Source organism: Rhinolophus sinicus, linkage group LG05 (assembly GCF_036562045.2).
Source record: "Rhinolophus sinicus isolate RSC01 linkage group LG05, ASM3656204v1, whole genome shotgun sequence".
NCBI classification, from domain to species: Eukaryota; Metazoa; Chordata; class Mammalia; order Chiroptera; family Rhinolophidae; genus Rhinolophus; species Rhinolophus sinicus.
Window position 1 is genome coordinate 93,519,668 of NC_133755.1, and position 13,828 is coordinate 93,533,495.

General features: G+C 39.8%; 1 protein-coding gene across 12 annotated transcripts in view; it reads right to left on the reverse strand.

The window, feature by feature from the left end:
- Positions 1–583: 583 nt before the first annotated feature.
- ADGRF1 (adhesion G protein-coupled receptor F1) overlaps positions 584–13,828 on the reverse strand; it is a 43,691-nt gene continuing 30,446 nt past the window's right edge. For 5 of the 12 annotated variants that reach the window (XM_074333043.1, XM_074333042.1, XM_019734805.2 and 2 more), the window contains 3 exons: positions 13,409–13,468; positions 9,765–9,831; positions 2,200–2,436 (listed from right to left, as the gene is read on the reverse strand). In XM_074333043.1, the coding sequence (XP_074189144.1) occupies positions 2,339–2,436; positions 9,765–9,831; positions 13,409–13,468 (225 nt within the window). In that variant the 3' untranslated portion in view covers positions 2,200–2,338. Of the gene's footprint in view, positions 1,550–2,199; positions 2,711–8,066; positions 8,525–9,764; positions 9,832–13,408; positions 13,469–13,828 lie in introns of those variants that run through there. The other 7 variants (XM_074333041.1, XM_019734804.2, XR_012496628.1 and 4 more) reach the window with 7 other exon arrangements.

Below are 13,828 nucleotides of genomic sequence, written 5' to 3' on the forward strand. Positions count from 1 at the left end.
CTGTTTCATTTAATTCTTGTAACAACCCTGTGGGCAGGTACCGTCACTGTCTCCATTTTACTGTTGAGGAAATTGAGCCGGGGAGGGACTCAGTCACTTGCTAGAGGACATATGGCTAAGTGTAAGAGCTCTCATGCAAATGTGGATTCCAGCTTCTATACTTCTGCCCACCATGCCAAACTTCCTCAAATGAATAAACAAGTAAACATTAAAATTCCTTTTTTGGAAACCAGGAATCAATTTCACTACCTCATAGTCACACTGCCTATACATCTTATGTTTATACCTGGAATGTAAACTTTGCTTCATTTAAACACTCAATCAAATGCATATATTACTGTACTACTTACCCCCTCCCAGCACCTGCAAGGTCAGGAGGATGAAATGTACACACACTGGTGCTGCGGCAGGGAAAAAGGAGGCCACAAAAAGACATCTCAGGCTGGTGGCTGGCTGGTCTTCCATGACGTAAAAAAACAAAAGGCCGAGGAAGAGAGGGGTCAGAGAGGAATTGTAATTTAGGAGCGTGAGAGCGCTGTACATTTAGAAATGTCTTAAGTCAAAGTTACAGGAATGCTTTTATTTATTTATTGTATAAGCATTTAGATTTTATTTTATTTTATTCTTATATTAGTTTCAGGTGTACAAAACAACATAATGACGAGACATTTACAGCCATCACAAAGTAATAACCGTCCCCCAAGTCCACTACCTCTCTGACTTTGTATATAGATGTTGCAGTACCATTGACTATATTCCCTATGCTGTATTTACATCCCGTGACTATATAGACCTATATATTTAATTATAGTTGACATTCAATATTATTCTACTTGAACTTCAGGTGTACAACACAGTGGTCAGGCTTCTACACCGTCTATGAATTGATGCCCCTGATAAGTCTAGTGCCCATCTGGCACCTTACATGATCTTCACAACATTATGGATTATATTCCCCACACTGTGTTTCACATCCCCATGACTATTTGGTAACTACCAGTTTGTACTTTCTAATCCCTTCACCTTCTCCCGATCCCCTAACCTCCCTCTCTTTTAGCAGCCATCAGCTTTTTCTCTGTGTCTCTGAGTGTATTTCTGTTTTGTTTGCTCATTCTGTTCTTTAGAGTCCACGCAGAAGGGAGATCATATGGTATTTGTCTTTCTCAGTCTGACTTATTTCACTTAACATAATATAATGCTTTTTCATATACTTTAAAGCCCATTTTATGTTAACAAGAAAAAAATAATTAGAAATTTCTTGAGGTTTGTAACTCTTCAGCATTCTTCCTTTAGAAATTTCTTTTGCCTGAGTTATAGTTCATTCTACTTGTCATTAAACTTTTCTCTAGGATAATGGAAAAGAAAGAGAAATATACAGAAGGGGTCCCTCTCTCCTTCACAGCCCCCTATAGTCCTTTAACCTTCACCTTTAAACAGGCAATTTCTAAGCCATCTGGATAGAATGAGTGCCCCGATATGAAAGTTTTGCTTGATTAAATCCCTGGCACACTGATCTTCACACTCTTGAAAATTTGAGTTTATTTTCCCACTGAAAAAGAGGAAGAAAAAAGAAAATGTATTGAACATCTACAGTATTCAGGCACTAAACAAACTGCTTTATTTCCTTCTCCATTTTAGCCTCCCAATGACTGCAAGGTGAGTGCCATTTTTTCCCATTTTGCAAATTAAGAGAGATAAGATAGCCCATCCAGGGTGGTGAGTAGCAGAACTAAGTTTGAACCCTTGTCTATGGTCCCTACAGATTGTGTCTTTCCTCTAAGTGTCCTGCTTTGGAATAATAACAATATACTGTGGAATTCATGCTTCATTATTAACATTGCTAATATTATTACTGGCCACCATTTATTGGATACTTAACCAAATACCAGGCAGGATGCTAAGAGTTTCCAGGTTTCTCTCATGTGTTCTCAGCAATAACTTTGTAAGGAGCTATTATTACCTTTGCTTACAGAAGAAGTGACTAAGGTTTGGTAATATAACCAACTTAATACATTTAGTAAGTGTTGTTGCCAGACCTCAAACTTTTTCTTTCTTAGTAGTTATATTATTAGGTTGGTGCAAAAGTAATTGTGGTTCACAAGTTAAAAACAATTGCAAAAATCGCAATTACTTTTGCACCAACCTTTACTATGCAGACTTTAATATGTCAACCATTATCAACGTAAATTCTGGAAGTGATTCCATGAATGCGACTTTTTTATTCCTCTTTAAATTGATGGGGAGGGAGGCTGTATAATAGTTTCCACAATCAGGTGAAATAGAGGACAGGTGGGGCTGGCTCCCTTACCCAACCTGCTTCAGGAAAACAGTCACATTATCACCAGCGCCAGGCAGAGCTTTCACACCGCAGAGAGTTATCCTTGGCAGTGCCCAGCTGCATGTTGTCATGGAATTCACAGCTGCCTTGCCCATGCCCTGTTGGGGAACATGGCTGAGATCTAAGAACCAGGAAACCTTATCCACAAAAGCAATGTGTCCCTTGGCAGCACATCACAATGGGACGCCCCTCTGCTCTGGTTTCAAGCATCGGGTCAGAATTCCAAAGGGGTGTTGCCTCCCATCGGGTTGGCATAAATGTAGCTGTTGGCAATACTTTATCTATGATTCCTACCCAGCAAGATAAGGTCTTGCCAAATTCACTTGGGCTGGTACTCTTTGGTGATAAATTTCTCTTCTCCCAGGGTGTTACCTATGAAGAGACACAGAATCAGAGAAAGTCAGGACTGGAAGGGATCTGTGAGCTTATCGAATGAATGCAGATCTGTGGTTTGACCGATGGGAAACTGAAACGCAGAGAAATGACTGAGGCAAGCTAGAGGCCAGGCCTCCCAAGGACCTTATTCCAGTGACAACCCTCCACATTAGCCCCACGGGAGGTCATCTAGGCACACTGGGTTAGGATCAAGTCTGCTGAGATGCAGACCAATTCTGGGGGAATTTGTGGTAATCAGTGAACTCTGGGACTCTTCCCCCATCACTTATCATTTTAGTTCTTTTCTCAAGTTCCCCGCCTCCCCCCCTCATCCCTACACCCCTTACCCAGGTTATCAGGAGAATCTGGAGTAAAGTATCTGGGGAAATCACTTCATACTACAGTGTTAGGAATGGTATCCCTTTAAAAGACAGCTGCAATGTCCAGTATTTATCCCAAAGGCATAAATCTCTATTCATAAAAGAGCAGGAAGTGTTGCTGCTTGTGTGGAGTGAGGCTGGAGGCTTTTTAAACAAGGGAAGTGAGGCAGAACAGAGCATTTTGGAGCACATTCTTCTCCCTCTGCGTTATTTCTCACCATAGGCAGGTGACTCAGATTCTCTGAGCCCTGGTTTCCTTATCTAAAGAAGGGGCGAATAATATGCAACTTACTGTGTTGTTTGGAGGATCAAAGGAGGCAACCTACACTGAATCTCACACAGAAACTGCAGTATGGAAAGGCTGGATAATCTGTTCCCTCTCCTACCCTTTTCTTCAAATCACACTGTGCGCCCAAGGCAGCCCTGGGCCACAGGGTGAGGGCTGAGGGGCAACCTGCCAGCAGCTCTGCTCTTTCCTGACAAACCTTTGGGGGCCTAGTAAGTCCCTGCACTAAATGCAGTCACTGTTTTATGTTCATTTGTTTGTTCTGTTATGTTCCCTGTCCCCTTAAGACCTTGGGTACAAAATGGAATCTGTAAAGAGTTTAGGTAACTCAGTCGTTGTAGGGTGGCTTGTGTCTGACAAAACTGTATAAAATTTGCCAAACTATTTATTTCCTCCCAAAGAGATAAATCCAAAACACCCAGAATGTTCCCAATCTATTTTGCACCATGCCCGTTGAATTAACTGTATTTGCCCAAAGCACCCAAGGTGCCACCCATGGATGCAGCCCAAATGTAAATAAAACAGTGGTTTCCTAGCAGGTGGAGCTCCCACTCCAACCATGGCTAATTCCTGCTTTGCTTAGAAACAGCCTTCACTCTTCTCCAACACCCTTGGGCATAAACCCAGGAAACGGAGGTATTGTTTGCTGATCCGAAACAGAGCTATTAGGTTCTTAGCTCCCTAATGGTTGTTTTACTATCCAAAACACAGCAGGTACACCATAAATTGTTCCTAATTAGAGCAGCTGCCTTAAAACGTGTTGCAAACCCCCAAATTCCAGAGTGGATCTCAGGTGTGATTAAGCTTTGAGAAATTTGCCTAGGGTTTATTTCTTGGTCAAAGTTCGCCCCCTGAAGTTTGATAAAGGTAAGTACAGCACAGCCCTGCTGCCTTCTAAACAAAAGGCAAATTGTCTTGCCATTTAAGAATCTTACGAAGGAAATAGATTTGAGGCTTTTACCGAAATCTGCATCAGTCGGAGAAACAATCTAGGTGCTACAGAATGACTATTACTCAGCCTCTTTGTTTGTTCTGGAAGCATGAGAAAAACTTGAAATTAATCTTTCTAAAATCCGGAAGAGCTTATCTGATAAAAGGCCAGGCAAAATCCAAAGATGATTTCATTCTGTTATGAAATTGTAACAGTGAGATTTCTCGCTCTGAGTGCCTACTATGTTCATACATCAATAATCTTCACCTTTCAAACTGAGATGGGCAAGTTGGAGACTTTATCTTCCCTGACTCTCAGGAGTATTTAACCCTGTTGCTCTCCTTGAAATCCTTCATAAAATGCTCTTCTTAGCTTCTGGGACACCACACTCTCCTGGTTTCCTGCCTACTTCGCAGGCTGCTCCCTCTAGTTCCCCTTTACTGGATCCTCCTCCTCTCCCTACCTCTAGATTATGGGGTGCTTTGGCTCAATGCTTGGATCTCCTTACTTCTCTCCTTGTACCCACTAGGTGCTATCTGGTCCCATCTCTTTCATCTGAAAGCTCAGCTGGGTAAGAATCCACTTCCAGCTCATTCAGGTTGTCGGTGGAATTCATTTACTTGCAGTTGTGGGAAAGAGAACCTTGGATTTTTGCTGACTATTGGCTAGAGGCTACCTGAGACCCTTGAGGCCACCTACACTTCCCTGTCACATGGGGTTCTCCAACATGGCTGCTTTGTCAGTAAGCCTACAAGGAGAATCACTTACTCCGGGCTGCTTTTAAGACAGTCTTGTATAATATAAGGCAATCAGAAGAGTAACATCCCATAACTTTTGTCATATTTTGTTGTTAGAAGTATGATGACCCTAAAAGTGTATCTCTAGCCCAGATCTTTCCTTGACCAATAGATTAGTATACCCAGTGGCCCACTTGACATCTCAAATTGGAGGTCTCATAGGTATCTCAAAGACCTGAAGCAACTGACCAAAGCCACGTAAGCTTCGAGAGCACTGTGACCTCCAAGTTCATGCAAATGAATCAAGGGGACTTCCAACTTGAGGAAATCCCATTCTCTCTCCAATTTATACGCACGCACACACACACACACACACACACACACACAATTTATTTATATTTAACCACAGTTACATGGATGCAGTTTCAAGAGCTGAGTAAATCTGTAATTCCCTGCTTCTCAGAGACAATCTCTTTTAACTGATTTTTTCTTTTGATATTTATTTCCATATTTCTAAACAACACGATTACAATGCTCCTTTTTGGCTTCTCAGTTTTATTGTTTTCCAAAAACAAAGAATGAAGATTTAGATCTCTTTTGCCATGCCTTAAAATATACCTCCAATTCTCCACCTTCCAAATATACTTACGTTTTTATTTCAGTAATAGCAAAATCATTTTACATTATTGCTATGCTGTTTATGAATCTTCTTTTTAAATTCTGTGACCTGAAATTTCACAATGATGTTGTCTTAGCCCATTTGGGCTGTTATAACAAAATACCATAGACTGGGTGCCTTATAAAGAACAAACATTTATTTCTCACAGTTCTGGAGCCTGGAAGTCTAAGATCAGGGAGTCAGTATGAGCAGGTTCCGGTGAAGGCCCTCTTCCAGGAGGCAGACTGTTCTCCTGTGGTAGAAGGGGCGGGGAGCTCCATGGGGTCTTTTATAAGAGCTTTAATCCCTTTCATGAGAGCTCCAGCCTCGTGACCTAAGTGCTTCTCAAAAACCTCGTCTCCTACTACTATCATCTTGGGGCTTAGGTATTAGCATATTAATTTCATGGAGACACAAACATTCAGATCACAATGAAGGGTCTATTTTTATCTGTAAATTCCCTCAAGTGTGGTAAGGACCTGTGACTTCTAACAATAGAATATTACAAACATTATGGAATATCATTCACCTGACTACCGTATATTATACAAGACTCTGTCTTAAAAGCAGACTGGAGTAAAAGATTCTTCTTTCAGGCTTAGTGACGTTAAGTGGCCATGTTGGATGGAGAACCCCGTGTGACAGGGAAGTGTAGGTGGCCTCAAGAGTTTCCTTGGGTCTCCTTGGCCTCAAGGTAGCCTCTAGCCAATAGTCAGCAAAAATCCAAGGTTCTCATTCCCACAACTGCAAGTAAGTGAATTCTGCCAACAACCTGAATGAGTGGGAAGTGGATTCTTCCCCAGTCAACCTTCCAGATGAAAATGCATCCTAGCCAACACCTTGATTACAGTCTGTGAGACCCTGAGCGAAGGATCCAGTCAGCTGGGTCCTGACCTGGGCTTCTGAGCCATGGAAATCACAGGCTGTTAGATTGAGGACATCAGGGCTTCATGTAAAATGATGACTAGATGGTGCCTGAGATCACTTACAGACCAGAGAGTCTAGGATTCTAATCACGATTAAATAAATGATGCCATTTTCTCCTAGTCTGACTTATCTAGCCTTCTTCTTATAGTAATTCAACATCCATAACTACTATCCTGGCGTGGTCATTTGTCATCCATGTACCCTGCTCACATGATTTAACCTCTCTGTGCCTTAGTTTTTGCAGCTGTAAAAGATGAATAATAATATTCCCCACCTCACAAGCTTATTGTGAAGATGCAATGAGCTAATATACACAAGGCACTTAGAATAATGCCCGGCACGTAGTGAGCACCCTATAAATATTGTTCTTCTTCTTTGACTTCTTACCGTCATCACCACCACCACCACCATCATCATCACAATTATTGTTGAAAGAAGTCAATTCTTGCTTTAAAAATTACCAGTACAAATTTCTAAGAGACTCTGGAAACAAGGAGTCAAAGGGGTTGGTTTTCTGGGCACTGCAGTCGATGTGGAAATTCACGTGAGCAAAAAGGGATGGAAATACTTGTATGGAAGTGAAATGTCACTGCATACACTGAGGATGCCCAAAAAAATGTATACACATTTTCAGAGATGTTATCTATGCTCAAGTAGTAGTTCGCTGTAATCAGAAGTGTCTGGATGCTGATGGTAACCACTTTGAGCACCTCTTGTAATTGCAGAAGTCAAATGTGACTTGTGTTCATCTTTCGTTATCAGTATATATTGAGTATTACAATTAATACAGTTGTTTCCTTTCTTAAAATGTATATACATTTTTTTGGTATCCTCAGTGCATGAAGTGACATTCCACTTCCATATACCAGCTATACATGTAAATAAGTTCCAGAAAGTGGCACCAGCTATACATGTAAACAAGTTCCAGAAAGTACCTACAATGTATTATGAGAGAAAACAAGGTTGTTTTAGAATATCTCCCTGGAAGTTGACAACCAAATTCTCCCTCAATTTGCTCCTTACAAGAGAGAATTCTGGGAGTAATGAACCTCATGGCTCACCTCATAAAGCTTTCTCAGGATTGAGGCCGTAATGGGGCTCTAGAAGACTAGGAACCAAAAGTCATAAAAGTCCCCAAAATTCCCTTGCTGGAGTCACAATGTTTGGCAAGTCACCTCACCTCTCCGAGCCTCTGTTCCCTCATCTCTGTACTAGATCTGCCTGTGTACCTCCCTTCACTGGAATGGGGCCCAGACAAAAGTGCCTTTTAAACTGAAAAATACTGCATTAGATATGAAATTGCATTATTATACTTCCTAGCTAATGGCTACCAAGCTATCTGAAGCAGAAATTTTCACTTCATTTCTGATTAATCTTCAAAGTTATGTAACTGAACCTAAAATGCAAAGATAAGCATAAGATCCAACTGGAAAATATAGGAGGCAAATAACTTTACTCCAGAAAATTTACACCAATGACTTTGTGATGAGAAAGTGAACATGGTCCATCAATTTATCTAGGGTGATTCCATGAACTTGTCTTACTCCAATTCCAGATGATTGGAAATGGTACAGGAATAAAGCTATTTTATGAAAAAGGAAAGCACAGTTTGTGGCAGTTAAGAGGCTAGTAAAACTGACATAATTTCTGACAAAACCTACCCTTCTACAGTTATGCAAGGAAGACACCTCCCTCTTTTATTCCTAGACTTTTAAATCAGAAAATTCCATCTAATATTGAGCTAATTTCTTCACTGACATTTAGCTCTAAATGTCAAGTTGCTCCAAAATTTTTTCCTTGATTTTATGGTTTCCAGCTTTATTCAGTTGAGAAAAACTGAGTTAGCATGATGTCATTTGAGGACTCTCCAGTATGAGAAAATGCATAAGCGCCTAAGAGAAGAAAGAGAGGATTAGAATTATTGCTACTAACTCAGAATCAAGCATGAGACTAAAATGAAAATAAACCTAGGCAATTCCTTACAACTCTGGATAGTTTTAGGATGACAGTAAGGAAAGATCTAGAATGGAGTTGATCAACAGGAACAGCATTTTATAGTGCCGTAGAAACTTGCATTTGTCAGACATCTTTCATTGGAGAAGAGAAGCACCGTATTTTTTGGATATTGCTGGAAAATTAGATCAAGTAGATGTGAGCTCACAGAATGTTATTGCTGGAAGGAACCTTAGTGATGTCTCAGATTTTCACTTTGATGATGAAGAACAAAATCCCAAAACATGAAGAGGTTTGTAAAAAGCAGGCAGGCTGGTTGGTGGCAGTGATCACAGGACCCAGGGCTTCTGGATGAGCACATTAAACATTTTAAAAGGAAAGTGACTTTTCAAGTTTAGACACTTGAACTTTATCTGGAATTCCAAGAAATTTGATGGGAATCAAAATTAAATAGCCCATCTCACTACCTTAATAAGATATTAATGTAACTTAATGTGAAATGGGACACAGGCACTTATGTAGGACTTCAACTTAACTTGTAATGCAGTAGCTCTTCCTCAACCCCAACGTTGCACACAGCCTTCTCCTCCGAGAATACTGCCACTATTTTCAATGCTTAGATATCAGTCTTCCATTAACTGAATACCACTGACTTGAGCCACAGCCAATATATGAGCATAGGAACAATGCATGACATAGACAGAGGAGAGAGTGTTCTTTCACCAATAGCAGATGGTAGCTCCTCTATTTCCAGGAACACTTTAGGGAGAAGGAAGTGCCCAACATTAGGGCACAAGCACTTGGCCTATGCCCACTGCTCAGCAGCTGACACAAGAGGAGCGATTCTTCAGCAAGGACACAATTGATGTTAGTTTAATCACAATCCTTCACCCTGTGGCCTTGATGATCAATGCCACAGATTTATATAATCTAACTGAGAAAATGGCAGTATCTTGTGATGAAATTAAAAGTGACATTTGCTGGTCTCCATGAGCATCCAATCCCCAGCATTGTTATCTCAGCCCTGAGCACCAACCAGATAAACTCTGGACACATAGCTGGCTGATACCTCACACTTCCCATGTGAAATTTTATAAAGTTGCCATTGAGTTTTCCTCATGTGACACAGTCATATTCTCCCTTCCTACCTTTTATAATCTTTGGGTTCTTGTAACTCACCTTTGTGCTGCAACGGGTTGAAAAACTTTGCGCCTTTCGGTTTGGCAGATAAATCTGATGAGTTTTGCTGCACAAAAGAAAAACCAGTCATTTGGACATTAATAGTATCCTTTGGGTTATGGTCTATGTTTTCTGACTTTTGATGTCATTAAAAATCCTTTATTCCATTGACATAGTACCCTAATCTCATTTCAAGAAGTTAGAGTACTCACTTCCTTATTCTCTTTGTTTTAATCTGTTGTAAAATGCCTAAGAATTTACTTCTAAGTGAATCTTGTATTTTTTATGTTGTTTTCCTTTTTTTTTTTAATTAAAAAAAATTTTTTATTTAAGTGTGTTCTTCCAGGACCCATCAGCTCCAAGTCAAGTATGTTTCAATCTAGTTGTGGAGGGCACAGCTCACAGTGGCCCATGTGGGGATCGAACCAGCAACCTTGTTGTTAAGAGCACCGCGCTCTAACCAACTGAGCCATCCAGCCACCCCTATTCCTGTATATTCTTACAACTTCTAACAACAAACTAGAAGATAGTTCTAAAGGAGATATTATCCCTTTTCATGTCCATGCTTATATTTCTTGGTGCATACATTTATCACTAGAAGAGGAGCCCATGGAAGAAAAACAATACATCTAGTAAAGATGATCTCCAGTAAAGCTTTGCTTTATTCTTGCTCCTCTTAGTATTCAAATCTCTTTGGCAGTAATCCTTTTGTCATTGGTTCAGAGGCTAAACAGAGTTAAAAAATTTAAAACTAAATTATCAAACCAAAATAAAATCTTTAAAATAAAAATCATGCACTTATTGGGAAAGGTAAAAGTATTAAGATATAGCATGTCCTTTGCACACTCATTAATTAATTTGTTCATTAATTTAACTTCTCATATTGAGTGCTGTTATATGCCAGACACTGGTTTAGACACCACAAATATTGAAAGAAATAAGTTCCATTTCTTGCTATAGTTCAAGGAAGCTAAATCAAGATAGGAGAGATAGGATTTATTATATGCAGTGGATAACCCAGAGATAATCTCCTGATTTTCACTGAAATACATAAGTGGCTACCCATATTGAGCTCTGAAAAAGAAATGATCGTAGATATAGAGATGAGAAATGTCTAAAAGTTCCAAAGCAAAAGAATTGATTTTCTAGAATTCAGGGCTCAGTAAACATATACTACTATAACCGTAATGAAAAATCCTAAGGTCATGATCATGGCAAGTGAAACCGTGTCCTGTCCCATTTGGAGAGAGGAATCTTAGATTGCAAGACACTCAAGGACTCTACGTGGTCTGAGAAAAAGCAGCATTTTTTGGCATGTACTTAACATGGGCTTAAGCTGTTGCATGAATAGCTGGCCCAGAGTCATTGGAACTAAGAATAAATAAATCCCCTCTCTGTGGAGGGGGAGTCTGTAGAAGTCATCTGAATCTGCCTCTTGGTGAAAAATTAGAGAGAATGTGGCTAGGGACAATGGAAGGAAGAAGGGGCCTTGATCCATCAGCAGGGAGAGGGTTTTGAGAGAAAGCTCACTGTGGGTTCCCACAGTGTTACGGTGATTTGAGGGGTGGTCTTTGCTGAGAACATTGTTGGCTTCTGCTTCTATTGCCTTCAGTCAACTACCCAAACTTCCACTGCTCTTTTCAAGATCCCTACTTCACCACCCCTTCACCCATCTCTCAGTGAATCACCTTGTGTCTTATTTATATATATATCTAGGTCTGAGTTGCCCCATATCATGTCCCCAATCTCACATGTTGCTCTATCTGCACTAGCCTGAAACTTCCTATGTCCTGAGAAGAGACTAGCCTTCCATCTGCAGTCCAGCCACACCATCTGACTTCCTGGGAATTCTCTTCCGTCAATTATACCCCCCCTCTCATTTGTTTACAAGCTCTCTCTTTGCTGACTCATCCCTCCCAACATATAGACTTGCTCACATCCGGCAACTCAGCTCCACCCTGTGATCCCAGGTCCTGTGTCTATATCTGGTTACCTCCCTCACCTCACTGTCTTTTCTCTTACAAGAGAGAATCTTGACAGGAGTATTCATCCCAAGTGTTACGTCTTCATTTTCTTCGCATCATTCCTCAATCACTGTAATCTGGGTTCCTACTTGTTCATGCAAAATTACAAATACTCATCTTTTCATCTGCCAATGTACATTTGTTTTAAAGCATATGAGCCACCTACCCAGAAAACAAAATCTCACTTTTATTACTTAGTTTGAAAACTCAATTGGAGATAGGGTACAAATCCAAAAGATGAAAAGCCGTCACTGACCACCACTGCCTTCTGAAAAGTGTCGATGCTTAGAAACAAGGAGGAAAAACACTGTCAGACATCTTTGCTTTTGTTTTATTCTACTTGTGGGTGTTTTTCTCTCTTTGGTGTTCAAATGAGAAAAATTCTGACTTCCTGTTTTGTAGGGTGGGGAGTATCCTGTCTCACTTTATTCACTAACTATAAGTTTTTCTTTAATGCAATCACATATGCTGTAGCCCCTCCCTTTTCTTAAGAGTAGTGAATGATTTATTAGTTTCAGATTTTCTAGTTTAAAGGACTTTAATTCTTCAAGACATAAACTGAAACTCATAGAATGTTAGAAGTTCTACTCCAAGTAACTAGTCCAACACTTAATTTTAACAGTTGAGAAAATTAAAACCAAAAGGTACTAAGTGACTTTCCTAAGGTCACACAGCCAATTGGTTACTGAGTCAGAAATACAGGGCAGGTCTGCCAACTTGTGGGCCCACTGCTCCCTAATTCACAACAGTGCCCTCTACTATGAAATGTAGACTTAGGAAAATTGTTTAATGTCAGAGGTTAATTTCCTTACTCTTTTTTTTTATTACAAAAGGTTATATTATCTCGTAAAAATTGCTAACCATCCACGTCAGTTTTCATGCGCTTAAGTCAGTTGACTTTTATCAAACACAGAAATCTCTGCTTTAGAATGCTTTCTGAAAGGCCCTCAGTGTTTCACTGCAAGACAAAAGTCTAAATTAATGTCAAAAATACCAAATATGGATGCAAAAACTTTTGTTTCTAACTGTATACTCTCCTTATGTGAATTGTACTTTTATGGCAAAGAATGAAATAGGAATCCTCTGTTTCCATACAAACTTGTCAGCTTTTAGACTTAAAAACTAAAACTGTGCGGGACAAAGTCAGTAATTCCAGCTTAAGAGAGAAACTTCAGAGAGAGCATTTTATATATTAGAAATTAGTCAAGATCTCACCTTTACTTTTCTGGAGAAGGAAAAATGATCTACAGGAGATCCAAAAACACAGGCAGAGAAAAGGGCCTTACTGACTAGATATTGGAAGACAAGTCAGACTAAAACGCATGATGTTGTTCAAAGGTATTTACTCACAATAGCACAGAACTGGATGCCTGAGCGTCCTTGAAGCTTTCCATGCCTTCTCATTCATTCATTAATCCATTCATTCATTTCCTCTCTCACTCAAATACTCTTTAATGAATATTGACCATGTGCTTGGCACCCAGGCCAGATACCAGAAATATAATGACGACAGAAACTCAAGGGTTTTACCCCAAAGTGGTCTTCCTGTGAGGCTGTATAAAAAGAAAAATAGAAAACCGGAACTTATGCATTGGATTTCTGGCAGTAGGGGATAATTACCTTTGATGTTTGCTTCCAAGAGTTTAAAGGAGACAGCTTGTTGAACAGTAGTTGTCGCAGCTGTAGAGGCAACAAAAAATGATTGAGATACCCATATACAATCACACATAGGCAAATCAAGAACAAAACTGCAGACTGAAACTGTTATTTAACAATAGTATTTCCTGGAAGCACTTAATAGACTATAAGCATGGATGTCTAATGACATGATTTATATTCTTTTATTTCTTTTTCACCTAGAAACAAATCTAGAATTAAACAAAGAACAAGAGTACCAAAAGCCATAATAATTCAGAATCTGGACATTAGCAATTGGCAATAATTGCAAAATTGAAGTTTATCTTTGAAGGGAAGAATTTCCTAACCATGTGAATTGTACAAACAAAAGGATTATTTAGGCCAATCAGGAACAGCAGATTG